Below are 18,481 nucleotides of genomic sequence, written 5' to 3' on the forward strand. Positions count from 1 at the left end.
AATATTAATATATATTTTTTAATATATAAGAAGATTAGGTTAATATATACATAGTGTATATTAATATAATAATATAAACATAGTATTATGTGTATAATATTAATATATATTTTTTAATATATAAGAAGATTAGGTTAATATATACATAGTGTATATTAATATAATAATATAATCATAATATTATGTGTATAATATTAATATATATTTTTTAATATATATTTTTTAAAATATATTTTAATATATTTTTTAATATATATTTTTTAATTATAATATTAGCATAGTATAATATATATATAATATACATACAATATACATAATAGTAATATATACATATAATATATACACATAATATAATATACATACAATATACATATAATATATAATATAATAGTAATATATACATATAATATATACACATAATATAATATACATACAATATACATATAATATATAATATAATAATAATATATACACATAATATAATATACATATAATAGATACAACATATTAACTTATATTCTTCTTCGTCGTTCAATAATAATAATTTTCTACAAACGTATTTTAGGTGCGCAAAGAGGTATCGAAGAACTTAAACTCGCCCCTTTTTTCCGCGGCGTGGACTGGGAGCATATAAGGGAGAGACCTGCCGCTATCCCGGTCGAAGTACGTTCCATCGACGATACTTCAAATTTCGACGAATTTCCAGATGTGAAACTGGAAATACGTAAGTGTACGAAACGTTTATCACATGTTAAAATTAAAAATAGTAGAAGAATGTTTGGTAATTAAATTTTCTTTCTCTCTCTCTCTTTTCTCTCTCTCCCTCTCTCAATGATATTGCAGCATCCGCACCAATGCCTCAAGACGGTGAAGTAATATACAAGGACTGGGTGTTTATTAATTACACGTTCAAACGATTCGAAGGATTGACGCAACGTGGCACACCGACCAAGAAATAGCAACACTCTACGCTTCCTTGCTCGGTTACGACCAGTCACCAGTCACCTGACGCAACTAGAATTCCGGCCTTGGTACATAATCCGTACCCTCCGTTGTCATCAACGACATCTCGAATGGATGGTTGATTCAGTTTTATCATTTTGAACACGGTCCAGTCAATCATCGGCAGCCAGTCGCTTTTACATGTACATATATATAATACACGTGACGAGATGAGCGAGCGCGACGTTGTATATCACGTATATACGTTGTCACAAGATAAGAAGAAGAAAGAAAAGGGCAAAGAAAAAAAAGAACATGGCAAAGATTATGAAAAGGAGAAATGTCGTGTTGTTTTTACAAAGAACATGGGATGAATATAAATATTCTGTAGACAAGCAGGTGCGAAAATCGTTGCACATGTGATAAGGAAGAACCGACATACTTTCACTTGCGCACTGTAACTGTTTTTAAGCGATGTCACAACTTATAAAATACGTTTGTTTCTTTTCGTTCTATTCGTGAATATTCGTTTCGCATCCGATACGTAGCATAATAAGCTCTCTTCCCTCTATTCTCCCTTTCTTTTTTTTTTTTTTTTCTCTCCTCTCCTCTTCTTTCTTTTTATAGTTAATGAAAATGTTAATGATAAAAAGGAAAACAAAGATGGAGCCTCGGTCCCGTGATTCTCTCTGAAATCGTGTACAAATTTTTCGTGTAGGACTTCTTTCAGTGTTTTTTTTTTTTCCTCTTTTTATCTTTCTCTCTCTGTCTCTCTTTCTCTCTCTCTCCTTTTCTAACGAAGCACTGGTTTAGCTCTCTTTTAAACGTTGTATTTATAGCTAGTACTGTGATATGATATATTGTTTAAAAGTTTTGTATACAAATCACTGTTTTTTCTCTGTTAACGATTACTGAACTTTACGAATGTTGTGTACCTCTGTTCGATTTGTGCTCTTACGTTTCGTTCAAAAAGAAAAAAAAAAAATTCTAAAAATTTGTTGTTGGTATAAAAAAAAAGGAAAAAAAAGGATATTTTATATTTATAATATATTTTTTGAGAGCTTTTGTCCGAGCTGTTGAATATCTATGAATTGAAAAGAAAAAAAAAAAAAAAAAAATAATCGATTATACGTTCGAATATCGAATATCGAGATTTTGTTCGAATTTTTTTTACGTTGAATGTAACGAAATACGACGAAAGATATTTTTTTAATTTTTTATTTAAAATAATTTTCGCTATGAAAAAAAAACGAACGTTGTAACGAAATGGAACGATCAATCTTGTAGGTATCCGTGGCACAAGCAGCCTTTTGCGTAATTTTTTGTGCTTTGTATAGGGTTTTTTTTTTTTTGTATATCAATATATATGATGTATTATCGAATAAAATGTATTGCAATTAATCGGTAATTGATTGGTTAAGAGAAGGAATGTATAGTATAGGATTGCGTTGAACAGAAGGAGAATCATAAAAGGTACCGGGTCTCTTTCTTATTAAAACAATTGATTTTATTTGTAAAAACGGTTTCGTTCGTGCCTGACAATTGTGAAATTTGTATAGCTTTAAAAAAAAAAAGAAAAAAAAAAAGAAAGAAAAATCACGCATCTTGCGAGAAAGAAGAATGTGAAAAAAAAAAAAAATCGAATTGCATTCGTAAAATTCAGGGCTCCTTCGTTGCCTTATCAAGGTTCCTAACACGTGTGTACATGCGCAGCCCAAGTTTTCAGAAAAAAAGACGCGAGAACGAGAGAGAAATTTACGGCGCTGGGTAAAAAAAAAAAATAAAAGTGAATAGTGAATAAAGTCGAGCAACAAAGAGGGAAACGTTGATCATCAAGAAGAGATAATCGATGTAATAATCTAGTGGTTGATGTATATATCTTTTATAGTAATTTTACATTAATTAAAAATAGAAATCTATAATTACACGGGGAATAACCAAATTTCCTATTCGGTTTTACCGCGAATATTTTCATTCCCCTTTTTTTTTTTTCTCTCCTCCCCTCCCCTCTCTTTAACCCATTCTATCAAACACATCCCACTCAATTTTCGATCAAATATTTCCATTTATTTCCAACTCGATTATTCATTAACCTATCTTTTTTTTTTTTTTTTTATCGAATCTGACGGAGAGATTCGAGAGATCGATATCTCGACAACAGAGGCGAATGGATTATGAAAAATCGATTACACACGAAGGGAAAAAGAAAGCACACGAATGGTGCGTTAACGCAATCTCGGTCGATAAATATAGATTTATTTCAAAAATATAGCTATATATATATATATATTTAATTTATTTAGCTATACTAATAATATAGCTATACGTTGTGTAGTTTACCGACAGCCAGGGCACCGTGGTAGTAATAGTACTAATGATAAATAAGCTACAAGAGACGTCTAAATAGATGACCGTAAGGAGGTTAACATACAAAAAGTACCTACGTATGTGTGCACGTTCGAGACGTATCGCGTTCCGGCTCATAGTACTTGTACTCAAAACTTATTCGCTCCTTCCTAATACAGATCCGGTGTGTCTTCGTTAAACGACAGTCACGCAACGCGATGTGCTGCACGTAGTATATACTATATACTATATACATATATATATATATATTTACAAAGCATTAACTTCGTACAGCTTTGTTCGCCGCGAACACTTCTAGCGTACGAGTGTGGAGCGTAAACTCGCTTTGTTGTTGCTTTACTTATTCGAACGGCCTCAGTTCCATCGTAACGTTTCGCGCGATGTGAAGTAAATATTCACGGAAATGCTTTTTAAGCAAGTCGAATGGAATACCCGATTAGATCTCGAGATAGATCGTAGATTCACCGATATTTCGAAGCCTGGATATATCCTTATCCTCGGAGTTTGTCGACGAGAATATATATATATATATATTTCGCGAATACGATTCTTCGTACAATTAGTGTATTGGAACGGACGTAAGTAACCGTTTTTAGTAAATACTCCATACTCTCATGCTCGAAGCGGCGGGTACCTTTGCGTCGTATATGAAACGAACGGATTTCGATGTATTGACTTTACTATACTACAGAGTGCTTAGATTTATGAAGTACAATTTTAATCGACAGTTTTTAAACGCAAGAAACGCGAAGTAAAAAAAAAAGTATAATAGCAAGACTATTTTTTGCACCGATAGAAATGGAAAAAAAAAAAAAAGTGAGTGTGCCAGTGTAATGTACAGGATGCATCGTAAACCGTGTGTGTCTGCGCGCGCGAAACGTGTGAAAGAAGGATAAGAGGCGCTGGAGTGCAGAGTAAAGAAAGTTGCACGATAAATGCGAAAGGAAAAAAACTGTGGAGGAGGGGGAGAGAGTGAGAGAGAGAGAGAGAGAGAGAGAGAGGATGAGAGAAAGAGAAAACGCGAGAAAGTTATCTTTAACAACTTATTACTGTCGAGTTCGAGAAATATTCCGATATTACCGATAGAGACTACTTTGGCGTCCAATGCTACCGACTAAACGAACCAAGTAATCACGATTTATTTATTTTGAAAAGAGAATTAAATAAAATAAAACAATAGCCACGAGATGCCTTCGATCGCAAGCAAGTGTTTGGTGCCCTGGAGCATAAGAATACATTATGCATATAGAGATGCAATGCCGTGAATAAGTTGGGTAAATTATATAATTCAAAGATGAGATTTAGACGAAAATTAACGAAAATACATCGACTCGAAAGAAATCGTCTGATCTTCGATCGAAAGTTCTTAGAATCGAAATAATTCGTACACGCGTGTGTACAAGTTTTTATCAATTTTTTTGTGAACGTATTTAAACAGAAGAAAAAAAAAACTTTAATAAATTATGCGATAATCGTCGTCGGTGTATATTGTAAATATATATATTTCGAAAGCACTCGAGTGTCTAGTGCGGATCGAATTGTATGTCGAATAAAAAAAAGAGATGATATTTCGTCAGAATAATTTTACGATGTTTTGATGAGTTACGATTAATTGAATTATCTCTCGTGTCGTTGTAATTCACGTACGACAGTTTTTAATAATAATGAAGGAACGAGACGAGATGTTTTAAATTCGTAATTGTTTAATAATTGGGTCGATGCGTGTAATTATTTTTCTTTTTTTTTTTTTTTCTTCGAAAAATATTACGAATAGTGTCTCTAGTGTTGCACAAACTGATTATTATTATCGTATATGTACATATACATTTTACGCATCTGATCGTTCGACTGACCATTGGACGTATCTTTCGTAACACGACTCTCAACAAAAACAATATTGATCATTGTTGAGTGTTTCCAGACGCGTTTCATCAGCGTTTAATTTTAATATAAATATATATATATATATACGCATATAACGTTAGTTTCGCGTTGATATTTATTGATTCATCTTACGAAATGTGAGGTAAAGATGAACAGAATACAATGTCCAATATAGAAAATAGTTGTTTTCAGAAGTTTGAATGTGGTTGATAATTTATCCAAATTCGTTATCTAATCTTCTCTCGTCCCGTTATGTTTTTCGTTTGATTTTACAATTTTATCAGGATTTTTTAGCACGAAATCATCGAAACATTTTCATCCTCAAAATCATTCGACTTGATCTTATCCTCAATAGATTCCGGTTATCTCGATCGATTACACGATGGTTAATCCATTTAACAGTCCGATAAAAAAAAAAAAGAAGAAAAAAAAGCTAAGCGATATTATCAAATGAAATACTGCTTCCCACGCGCGATACATTATAGTGTAATTATAGATATTGTCGTTAATAAATTGTTTTTTATTTTAGTCATTAGTTATTTTATTAAATCGATTTAACACGATTATTTGATATTTTCGAAAATCGATATAATTGGCCATTACTTTTTTACATTTCACTTTATAAATCACATTTAAAGATCGATTCAATTACATCACTGATTCTAAATGTTGATTTTGTTGTTGTTATGTTCACTGAATTTTATAATAGAAGAAAAAGAATTAAAGGAAAAAGGATATTTGTAATGCAATAATTCAACGCACGTTCTTTCTACAACGATTTATTTTCAACTATGTGAACACAGGAGGAAAAGGAACAGGACGAAAGCGCTCACGATTGTGATGCTCAACTAATTAATTGACTATCCGTCGATAATGTAATGTCGATAAAGATGTTCTCTTTTATTATAACTTTCTAAAAGAAAAGAAGAAATATCATAGAATCAGGAATAAAAATGACATTTAGAAATTGAATAAATGAATGTTAAATGGAAGAGATAATACGTATATATAAATGATCTATACCTAAAAAATAATAAAAAAAAAAAAATTCGAATTTATAATATTTTGATTCAAACGATTAATTATTTATCTTCAAAAAGAAATATTTTTAAATGTTTATACAATTTGATGTATTATATTAACTTTACTAAAATTACTAAAATTTTTTTTATATCTAACGAATACTCAAAGAATTGATGTTTTAACCTATATGTGCTTTACATCGAACGTAATTACAATCATACGTATTTGCAGAAGATAAAATGGTAATGATGAATTTGAATATTCTATTATAATTTTATAAAAATATCACATTAAAATACCGAGTTGACTCAGAATTTGAAAGGCCACTTATAAAATTCTATCAATAAGAAAGAAAAATATTTTCCATTTGTCAACAATTGTAAATCGTTACAGTAAATATGTGATATACAAATATCTACTTACTTACGTAATATTTCCGACATGTGTACTTTGGAATCAAACACGTTCGTGATCGTTAACATCGTGTTAACATCTATCGTTGTATCGTTACCTCAGAATCGAACTCGTGTATCGATATTTTCGTCAAGTATCAAAAGTATCAGTATCGATTCTCCTTGACCGAATCAAATCGAAACTCACGGAATAATATCGATAGTATAGGTACGATATTATTGGTTTTAACTACGACGTAAGAGATTCAAAAATTGATCGAACGATGGCGCTAATAGGACAATCGGAGAAAAGTTTCACGAAACCTGCCGCGACGTTTCTCGTTCCGATTCCACATATTCAGTCGAAGAGAAAGACAAGAACGAGCAAAATTTTTACTTTCATTCGGATGGATCGTACTTACCTATGAATCATTTGTGAAAGAAGAAAAACCGGCCAAAGAAGATAAAACAATGAAACAAAGATACGTGATTCCGTGGTTCAATAGATCTATTGTTACGTAGTTCAAGTAGTGGAAAGAAACGATTAGTTAAAAGCACACGTATATGTATACGTATATATGCATAAATAGCGTGCAACGTGAGTCAAAAAATTAAAAAAAAAATGATTCTTTCCGTGTAAAACACAATCGATAGAAGATCGAAGGAGAAACGAAAGCATGCGCGAATCTTTTAACATCGCCTCGTCGAAAATTGTTACGAGCGAAGGAATGACGTGTACAAATCGAACGATTATGCGAATGCCGCGACACATCGTTTATCGCAACGGTCGAGGTCGTCGAAGAGAGAACGAACCGCGACGAGATCGATTCCCGTGACGAATAATCCTTCGAGTTCGATATCCGGTTAGATTTTCGGCCTTATTACGATAGTCGATGAAAAAAGAACAGCGTAACCTAGTGGAAAAAGTGACGCGAATAAGTGGGAAAGGGAGGAAAGGAGAAGGCGGCGCGTACGCATCCTCGGTACGTGTAAATAGAAAGGAAAAAAAGTGGCGCTTCAGCGTTGATCCGTGGAGAGGAGCCAGTGGGAAGAGTGGTTATCGGGAGATTGCGATTGGTAGTGGCCTCTGACCTCTTGGAAGCAGTTGCTCCGCCTCTCGTTTACGCGGGACCGCGTGTACGGGGTAGGCGCGCGAGCTCGTTAAAAACGGCCTCGTTCGTCGCGTTCACACCGCGACGAGGGGCGAGGTAAGGCTCGATCGAACGAATCGCGAGTCGCGTGTGGGCCGCGGCTACCAATTGAAACACAACGAACGCGCATTACTCCATCGAGAAACGGAACACGGACACGGAAGTCGGTTCGACGAGCCGCCTCGTGCCCTTTGATCGATGGGTGTTCTTCACCGGCCCTCGGCTCGTAAGGTGGCCATTTTTGATCGGAATTCGAACGAATCGGAACTCGACATTTTCGATCTCATCGTGCAACGCGTTACACGATCGATGTTGCTTGCGTATCGAGCATTGGTCATTTATCGCGTTACGCGGTCGAGTCGCATAATGATCGGAGAAAGACAGCGGCAAGAAATGGCTGTTTACTCGAAAGTTAAGTTGAATAGAGGCGGCGGGGAGAGGCGGTTCTCGTCGATATCGTCGATAGGTGGATGGCGGACGGCGATAGAAGATGACGTAACCGCGATATCGCGGTTCTCCCCTCCCTTCCCCCGTCGATCCCGTTCTCGCGTTACGACGAATCGAGGCTCTCGTTAATTTCGCCCGTCCATTATTCGTTTATCGTATCGCGTGCAGCACAGGATACGGATTCTAGGGTACGAAAAAAGATGCGAGATTTTTGAACGGGAGCCAAAAACGGCGGACGATGATCGGACGGAAAAAAAGTCCTCTCGCTGGGCCGTTTGTTTCTCCTGCCAAGTTAGATTTATCGAAATTCTAAGCATCCGGCTCGTTCGCTCTCCCCCCCCGCCAAATCTCTCTTTCTCTCTCGCGCTCTCCCGGTTTTTGCTTCTCCGCCCTAGCCCAACTACTCGGCATCCTTCGCGTGATTTATCCCCGTTTTATGCGTTCTCCTCGTAGAACGCGCGATGCTCGCCACGCTTCCGAACCCCGTATATACACCTGCGAAACGTTTCTGGAATCTCTTTCTCTGGATTTTCGTCTCGGTACGTAGTTTGAAAATTCCGCGAAAGCTCCGTCACCGCGAGGAATCCCAAGAGAAACGAAACAAGGATACATACTTACTTTCTTTCTTACTTACGTTTAGCGTTCTTCTTCGCAGGCATACGAAGAAGAGGAAGAGTGGCAGCGAGCCGAGCGGACAACCGAGCGAGGAGGAGGAGGAGGAGGAGGAGAGAGGTTAAAGAAGAATCGAAACGAGTTGCGTTCCTCGGGCGAGGGCACTCGGGGTCGCGCTCGCAGACGAAGGCATCGCCGTCACGTCGGCCAGAAATCACTGCCGCCGCGCTGCCGTGCGCCCAGGGAAAATTCGCCCCGGCGATTGTTTATATTGAAATACGTTCGTGCAGGAATGCTCGGAAATGGTTGTTAGCTCGAAAATACTTAGAGTGCCATACTTCTCCTTCGAACTGGCTCGTCCCAGACCTGAAGGAGGGAGGGAGAGGGGGGGGGGAGAATCGTCGATTTTTCACTCTCTCTCTAAACTTACCTTTGCGCATGCGCGTGTGCGTGTGTATATATATATATATATATACACTCTCCTCTTCGTTGGATATACACGAAGATTGAACGATTGCAAGACACTGTAATTCTGACATATATATTTCTTTACATTCATACGTATATTACGTGTTTATATTTCGCGCTTACGTCTCGTATATTTATAATCGTATTTATATCTGTATTTTATATATATATATATATGCATATATATTAATTATGTACAACGTCTTTTTATACAAAAATCTTCTCGCGCCTTTATACATATATAACGCTACATAGATGTCCGATTTTCGGTCTACGTACACATTCAACCACACAACGCAACACATTCCGTGTTTCGATATATATATATATATATATATATGTAATACAATTTTTTTTTCTCCGGGGAGAAAAAAATTCGCGTTCGACGAGGGGGACGCGTCTCGGGGCGTGGAATCCATGCGAGACGCTCGAAAAGCTCGCTGCTACCTTCGACTCGACCCGACTCGACCCGACTCGACCCGAATCGACCCGAATCGACCCGAATCGACCCGAATCGACCCGATTCGACCCGATTCGACTCGATCGCGTACGATTTTCACCGAGACGCGCTCCTTGCGTATATATATATATATATATATATATATATATATATATATATATTGTGTACGTGTATATATGCATGTACGCTCGTTTCTGCGTGTGTGTTTGCGCGCGCGCGTCGCAGTTTTTTTTTTTATCTTTTTTTTCTTAAGAAAATCGATCGCTGCTTAAAAATATTAGAAATATTCCCATATACCCCTAAATGTCTTGTCTAATTAGTAAGTAACTAGTTCGACGTTGCCACGTGTACGCGTCTTCGTGGGCGCAGTCTTCGATCATTTCCCCCGCCTCCTCCTTCGTGTCTCTTCTCCACGCTCGCCGGCCTATCTACACAATCGGCCAACCCTGTACAACGCCCCGGCATTTTTTATATATCGTACAGTATTTATTTATTTATTTATTTATTTATTCATTCATTCATTTATTTATAAAGTAAGAAAGCACCGTGTTTCGGGAATCTCCACGTACGCTTATTATCACATTGCGTCCCCTCCCCCCGAAGCATCCTCGCCAACAATATTTCTATATATATATATATATATATTTATATATATATATATATTCGCGACACGCGACCAGCCCTCGATCGAACATATATCCGCGTTCAGAGAAAAATATAGTCGTTCGTTCATTTACAGGCTGGCCGCGCGCGCGCATGCGCGCGTTCGCTCGAATCTTCGAGTAACAAAACCGATCCGATCCGATCGAGTGGGTGGAGAGTGGGGTTCACGAAGCTTGCCCCAAACGAAAGGAAAGGGGAAGGCGAGGAAATATATCAAAAGCAACTCGCCGATCCCCTCCCCCGTCAATTTATAATTTCTACCCCCTCCACTTATTGTCGTGTTATCAATCGAACGAAACGACGTCATCTTCTTCTCTTCTCTTTTGCAGGTGATCTTCCTCCATATTTGTTCGAAGGTGGTTATTCGGGGGGAGGGGCTAATAAGGTAGTAGTAAGGGGGTGGTGGGGGGGGGTGGTCGATGGAGATTTGTCGGTTGATTGATTAAGCGGAAGCCAAGTGTCGCCAAACGGTGTGTCACATCGTGGACATGTAGGGCCAGTTGAAGCTGCTCCCGCTGAGCAGCATGTCCCTGATCAACGTCTCGATCGGCGTTTTCCCAACCAGGCGCACGAAGAACAGCTGCTCGATCACCTGGGACGAGACGGTCCTCAGCGAGGGAAGCCTGAGCAACAGCTTGCCGAATCTCGTCGGCTGGTTCGGGTATTGGGTCCTGCAGTACTCCTCGAGCGCGCACTGCGACTTCTCCTGCAGCGATTCTATGTGGGCCACGTCCGACAGACCGCACGCGTCTGAAACAGAGAAGAAGGGGGAAGAGGGGGCGGTGGAGAGTTCCCCCGGTTAAACTGGCGCTGCCTAGGAGCGGTGCGGTGGGAGGGAGAGCGGAGTATTCGACGCGGATTTTTAAACCGCGTCGGTATTGCAGCGCTCTGCCCGCGGGCGAGCAGACACGCGGTCGACCGATGATGAGAGGCGAGGCGATTCGCGCGTGCCAACTGGGAGGACGGATAGAGATAGAGAGAGATAGAGAGAGAGAGAGAGAGAGGAGCCCGCGCGAAACCACCGTCGGACTAATCACGCGACTGCTGCTGCCACCACGGTGTGTCCCTTTTCCTTTCTCTTTCCTTTTTTCCCTTTCCTTTCTTTCAACCGAAACCGAAAATTCCACCATCTTGTGGGGAAGATTCTCCCCTCGCGGAGAACGGAAGAAGAAAAGCGGGTTCGAAAGTTTCGCTCGGATCACGCTGTCCTTGTCACGGGTGACGGCGCCGTAATGGGCCATTACGAGCACGTGGCGCTGCCGCGCGAAAGGAATTGGAACGACGAGGTGGTTTCAGGCCCGTAAGCGCATGCAAAGGTGGGGGGGACGGGCGCCTCGTATTAAAACTCGCGAGGAATCCCCCCGACGCCAACGCGGTCAATAAACAAACGGTCGGATTGGCGGGCAGGGAGAGAGAGAGAGAGAGAGATATGTCGTCAGCGCCAATTCACCGCATCAATTCGAATAATACGACGACGAGTCTCCTCTCCCGATCACGAGTTTCCACTCCCCTCCCCCCGCCTCCCACTCCGCCGATTAAATGGCCTGGCGCCTCGTTGACCGCTGCCTGTTGGTAAATTAACCGATTTTAAACTTGCACTCTCTGTCTCTGTCTCTTACAGTCTGGTCGCTGCACTACACTTGTCTACTCTCGAGAGACGTGTAATTTCGAAATCGAGAGATTCGTGTTCTTGAGAGAGAAGGAGAGAGAGAAGAAAGAATCGAGGGAAAAGAATAGACGAGTAGTGGTGGTGGTAGTAGGAAGAGGAAAGATGGTCAGTGGGATGAGAGAGATGGAGAGAGATTCTTTCATGCCCTTCGGAAACGTCATATAGCTGTCGGGTGCCGCGGAGGCAATATTTCACGCCGGTAGGCCCGCCGCCTCTCCTCCTTCGTTCCAACACTTTTGAAGGAGTTTTTACGGAGTCTCTCGATCTTTAATCACAGCTCGACCTTCCATTGTCAGTGACGTCACCTCCGACTCGAAAAGGGTGTTCGGGGGATGCTTTGTGTCGGAGCGGCTCCGCCGATCCCTCTCCGCGTCATTTGTCTCTCCTCGCTGCCTTATTTGTTACGCGCGTGCACAATCCCACGAACCGCCGTCCGATTCTGCCGGCCTCTTGTCTTTCATTATTATTACTACTATTATTATTGTTATCGTTCTCTCGTTCAACGGCGATACTCGAATCTATGATAATTCTCTCTCTCTCTCTCTTGTATTCTAAAGAGTACGTAATTTCGAAATCGAGAAAAAGTATTATTGTTATCCGATGGAGGGGCGCGCCGCTGATTCGCGAAAATATCGTGGGATTACATGGCGCGTAGAAAGCTTTACGGGCGCAATATGGAACCACTTCTTGAGTATCGATCGCGTCTCGATACTTGTAGACTTCTTCTAAACGCTGTTTACAAATGGGCCGCCGTCGTCGTCGTCGTCGTCTGGGCGGACCGAACGCGAGATTCGCGATCGACAAAGCGTCGGAAACGAAGGAAGTCGTCCTTCCGATTTTCTCGACGCGCGTCACTTAGGCGGATAGACAAGACGATCCGAGAACGAACGGAGTGACGTCTCGCGGTAGACCGTCGAAGTTGCGAAGTCACGTGACCGAGTCGCGCAGCTGTTGCAGATAAGAGCGTCTCGCACGAATATTCCCTTTCGACAAATTACGTTCATCGTATGCATCGTTCTTTAATTTACGATTCCGACGGAATTCTAAATCGTTTACCCTTCGAAGCTCCCTTTCCCTGTGTTATTACGAGTTTGATGAACGCGACGGCGCCTCTAAACTTGTTTCCTCCTATATAACGACCGTGGTCACCTTTCCTTCCTTCGTGTAACGCGATCTATTTATTCGTGGACGGGAAATATCCGCGTACAATACGAGCCAGAACTTGGCCTGGGACCCTATGGAAGGTAGGAAGAGAGAGAGAGAGAGAGAGGTAGGTCGGCTGTTTCGTTTCGAAGAAGAGGAAACTGAGGAGGAAAGTGGCGGTGGTAGGGAGGGAGGCACGAAGGGAGAGAGAGGTGGCGTATAACGGGGGCGCGAGCGAGCGATTATCATAACAAGGCTCGTATTTGGAGACAAGATGCCTCGCGACCCTATCGGCCGTACGCATCGGGCAGACGCGACACGCATTTAATCGCCGTACGTGCCTCGTTGCTTGCTACTTACACCGCTGTACACGCATACCTATAAGCGCACCGTTTAGGATCCGCATTGTCATGTTAACGACTTGATGCCGATCCCATTAGGGCGCCTCGACTCGTATTCGGGACCCAAGGCCCGCCGACCTTCCCTCCCCTCGTTTCTTCTAGCGTCTGTTTTTCATTTCTAAGAGACTCGTATTATGAGCCGCACGCAAGTGCCTTATTTTCACGTCTGTACAAGCCTTATCTCCGAGGATCGAAATTTTTGAATTTCTACGTATTCTCAAGAACGATTTACGCTTCTCGCGACGATCAGCATATGTGAAAGTCGAAATTTTGAATTTTCCACGCGTCGCGATGTTTCTTCTGCAACGTAAATTATACAAGAAGATTATATCGAGAATCGAAATTTTGAATCTTCGTGAACAGCTTTATATTTATTTCTCAGCGAAAACTATCGAAAATTGAAATTTTGAATTTGAAAGCGTTGTGAACAGTATTCGTTTTCTTTCACATACGTGGAAGCCATTGAAAATCGAAATTTCTAATCTTCACGCCGTGCAAGCGTGAAAACTATCCGAAATCGAAATTTTTACGCATCCTGAAGACCGCCTTACGTTTCTTCCTCCGCTTATGCGCAAATTATCGAGAATCTTGAATCGTGAAGAGTATTCGTTTCTTCTTCTGCGCATACGAAAAATCGAAATTTTGAATTTTCCACGCGTCGCGAAGGATATTCGTCTTACGTTTCTCTCTCTGCGCAACGATCACCATATGTGAAAGTCGAAAATCTAAATTTTCCACGCGTCGTGAAGGGTATTCGTCTTACGTTTCCTCCTCTATGCAGCTGAAAATCGTGAAAGTTATCGAAAACCGAAATTTTTGAATTTCTAAAATTTCCTAAAATTTCTTCCTCTGTGCAACGATAACTATACAAAGAGACTATCGAAAATCGAAATTTTTGAATTTTCACATATCCTAAAATTTTTTTCTCTGTACAACGATAATTATACAAAGAGGCTATCAAAAATCAAAATTTTTGAATTTTTACATATCCTGAAATTTTTTTCTCTGAGCAACGATAATTATACAAAGAGGCTATCGAAAATCGAAATTTTTGAATTTTCACATATCCTGAAATTTCTTTCTTTGTACAACGATAATTATACGTGAAAATTATCGAAAATCGAAATTTTTGAATTTTCACATATTTTGAAATTTTTTTCTCTGGGCAACGATAATTATATAAAGAAAAGGTTATCGAAAATTGAAATTTTTGAATTTTCCACACATTGTGAATTTTTTATACAAAAAGGTTATCGAAAATCGAAATTTTTGAATTTTCATATCCTAAAATTTTTTTCTCTGGGCAACGATAATTATATAAAGAAAAGGTTATCGAAAATTGAAATTTTTGAATTTTCCACATATCATGAAGAATATTCGCTTTACGTTTTCTCTTCGAAAATCGAAATTTTTGAATTTTTCACGCGTCGAAAATATCGAAAAATATTCGTCTTACTCTATACACGTGAAAACTATCAAAAATCGAAATTTTTGAATTTTCACATATTCTGAAATTTTTTTCTCTGGACAACGATAATTATATAAAGAAAAGGCTATCGAAAATCGAAATTTTTAAATTTTCATATATCCTGAAATTTTTTTCTCTGTGCAAGGATAATTATACATGAAAACTATCGAAAATCGAAATTTTTGAATTTTCATATATCCTGAAATTTCTTTCTCTATGCAACGATAATTATATAAAGAAATTATCGAAAATCGAAATTTTTGAATTTTCACATATCCTGAAATTTCTTTCTCTATGCAACGATAATTATATAAAAAAATTATCGAAAATCGAAATTTTTAAATTTCCACATATCCTGAAATTTCTTTCTCTGTGCAAGCATAATTAATTAATAATACGTGAAAACTATCGAAAGTTTAAATTTTTGAATTTTCCATGTATCATGAAGAAAATTCTTACGTTTCCTCCTCGAAAATCAAAATTTTTGAATTTTCCGCGCATCGTGAAAAATATTCACCTTACATTTTCTCCTCTATACGTGAAAACTATCGAAATTTTTGAATTTTCACATATCCTGAAATTTCTTCCTCTGTGCAACGATAATTATACAAAAAAAAGACTATCGAAAATTTAAATTTTTGAATTTTCCATATATCGTGAAGAAAATTCGCCTTACGTTTCCTTCTCTAGCATCATGAAAAATATTCGTCTTATTTCCTCCTCTATGCACGTGAAAACTATCGAGAATCGAAATTTTTGAATTTTCCATGCATCGTGAAGAATATTCGTCTTACGTTTCCTCCTCGAGAATCGAAATTTTTGAATTTTCACATATCCTGAAATTTTTTTCTCTGTGCAAGGATAATTATACATGAAAACTATCGAAAATCGAAATTTTTGAATTTTCACATATTTTAAAATTTCTTTCTCTTTACAACGAGAATTATATAAAAAAATTATCGAAAATCGAAATTTTTGAATTTTCATATAATTTTAATTTTAAAATTTCTTTCTCTGGGCAACGATAATTAATTAATAATACGTCAAAACTATCGAAAATTTAAATTTTTGAATTTTCCATATGTCGTGAAGAAAATTCGCCTTACGTTTCCTTCTCTAGTATCATGAAAAATATTCGTCTTATTTCCTCCTTTATGCACGTGAAAACTATCGAGAACCAAAATTTTTGAATTTTCCGCGCGTCGTTAAAAATATTCGTCTTACGTTTCCTCCCCGAGAATCGAAATTTTTGAATTTTCCATGTATCGTGAAAAAAATTCGCCTTACGTTTCCTTTTCTAGCATCATGAAAAATATTCGTCTTATTTCCTCCTCTATGCACGTGAAAACTATCTAGAATCGAAATTTTTGAATTTTCCATATATCGTGAAAAAAATTCGCCTTACGTTTCCTTCTCTAGCATCATGAAAAATATTCGTCTTATTTCCTCCTCTATGCACGTGAAAACTATCTAGAACCGAAATTTTTGAATTTTCCGCGCGTGGTGAAAAATATTCGTCTTAACTTTCCTCCTCGAGAATCGAAATTTTTGAATTTTCCATGTATCGTGAAAAATATTCGTCTTACGTTTCCTTCTCTAATATCATGAAGAATATTCGTCTTATTTCCTCCTCTATGCACGTGAAAACTATCTAGAACCGAAATTTTTGAATTTTCCGCGCGTCGTGAAAAATATTCGTCTTACATTTCCTCCTCAAGAATCGAGATTAATCGAATTTTCGGCGAAGAGCGATCGGCTCGCGTTTCTTGTTCCGCGCGCGAATTGGAGGAGGAATCGATATTGTTTTGCGGGGGCCCCTTATAGGAAATTTCGAATTGGCGCGTTTCGATGGCGGGAAAGGAGAGGAATAAAAGCGTGGAAAAGAGAAGCCGCGGCGAACCCTCTCAGACGGATTATAACACGCGGAAAGTTCACGACCTTTTGTCTGGCGTTACCCTCTGGGCGATGGGCGAGAGCCAACGGGGGTAATCCTCTAACCGGGCCGTTATGCCGTTGTTGACATTTAGCCCCCGCGGCCGCTCTCGAAACCGGTCCATGGTGTTACGTGTGCCGAGAAACAGACCGAGAAACCCTCTCTCTCTCTCTCTCTCTGTTCTTTCTTCCTCGTTTCTACGCAACACGCGCAAGGCCAGAAAAGAAGAGGAAAGAAAAGGAAACAGACGAGGGGTCCCCGTTCCTCGAGCGAAGGGGAAAGGGGGAAACAGGAACAGGAAGAGAAGAGAAGAGAAGGTGCCGGGTAAAAAAACTTGACCTTCGTTGTACCTGCTCCACCTCGGATCGAATGGAAGACGCGCGAATATGCAGCAGCTATTACGTAACTTAAACAAAGAAGCTAGAACTAGATCGAAAAGGAAGGAGGGAGGGGTTCCCCTCGCGCTAAAATTTTCGCCTCGACCTTTCTCTCCCCGCTTCGATTTCGTTCCGCTCCAAATTCTCCCTTCCCTCGAATGCCAAAGGAAAAAAAAAAAAAAAAATAATGTGCAGGGAGGAAGAAAAAAAAGCGACGACGTTATATATATATATATCAATATTCCCCCCCTGTTCCCCTCCCGCGCTTTACACGAGTTAAATAATAGTTGGAATAATAGAAAAATGTTGGAAGGAAATTGATTCGGCCGAGAGAGAAGGGCGGTCGTCAATGCCAATGTTTCGCGAAAGCTAGCGAAAGATGGAGAGAGAGAGAGAGAGAGATAGAGAAAGAAAAAACGCGATAACCTTGGAGACGCAAGCGGCGAAACGGCGAGGGGGAGGAGGGGGGGGGGGACGGAGCAATGCCTCGAACAGCCCAACCAGCCAGCCAGCGAGCCACCGAGCCAGCCGACCGACCAACCAGCCAGCCAGCCAGCCAGCCTGCCTGCCCTCTGCCTATCGATAAATTCACTGGCTACTGTAAACAATGCGGCAACAATGTCAATTATGCGGACGCCGATCGCGCACCACCCGCGGTAATTAATCGAATACGAACAGCCGCGACTTTGCGCCGTAATTAATTGCCCGCTCTCTCGTTCCACGCGCCCGTACGTATATATATATATATATATATATATGTATATCTATATCGCTCGTACACGTGTGTTGTTCCATCCTCGAAAACGCGAAACGAGCAATCGAGAGGCCGGTTGATATCGAATCGGTCGAGGAAATCGGAGAAAACTCCCTTCCTCTCTCTCTCTATCTTTCGCTTCGCTCGCTATGTGGAACGGTGTTTGGAGAATAGAGAGAGAGAGAGAGAGAGAGATGAAGGGAGGGAGAGGGAGGGACATAGACGTAGCGGTACACGTAGCGGCTTACGGCTACGTGGCGCGAGCGGTGGTGCGAGGCGGTAGGCTCGCGATCGCGTGGGCGCGTAATATATTCTTGGGATAGACAA

The 18,481-nt window shown here is 39.7% G+C and overlaps 2 protein-coding genes across 10 annotated transcripts in view; one reads left to right on the forward strand and one right to left on the reverse strand.

Annotated features, from left to right (window-relative positions):
- Nucleotides 1–4,891, forward strand: part of LOC724929 (serine/threonine-protein kinase tricorner) — a 44,339-nt gene extending 39,448 nt beyond the window's left edge. For 7 of the 9 annotated variants that reach the window (XM_006570556.3, XM_006570557.3, XM_006570558.3 and 4 more), the window contains 2 exons: nt 566–730; nt 844–4,891. In XM_006570556.3, the coding sequence (XP_006570619.1) occupies nt 566–730; nt 844–959 (281 nt within the window). In that variant the 3' untranslated portion in view covers nt 960–4,891. The remainder of the gene's footprint in view (nt 1–565; nt 731–843) is intronic. The other 2 variants (XM_026441128.1, XM_001120829.5) reach the window with 1 other exon arrangement.
- Nucleotides 4,892–9,602: 4,711 nt separating this feature from the next.
- The window catches only part of LOC408872 (COUP transcription factor 2), a gene marked incomplete at its 5' end in the record, with an annotated part of 72,464 nt that continues 63,585 nt past the window's right edge, over nt 9,603–18,481 (reverse strand). Inside the window, one exon of the mRNA XM_026441131.1 lies at nt 9,603–11,159. Within this exon, the coding sequence (XP_026296916.1) occupies nt 10,885–11,159 (275 nt within the window). The remainder of the gene's footprint in view (nt 11,160–18,481) is intronic.

This window comes from Apis mellifera, linkage group LG6 (genome assembly GCF_003254395.2).
Source record: "Apis mellifera strain DH4 linkage group LG6, Amel_HAv3.1, whole genome shotgun sequence".
Taxonomy (NCBI): Eukaryota; Metazoa; Arthropoda; class Insecta; order Hymenoptera; family Apidae; genus Apis; species Apis mellifera.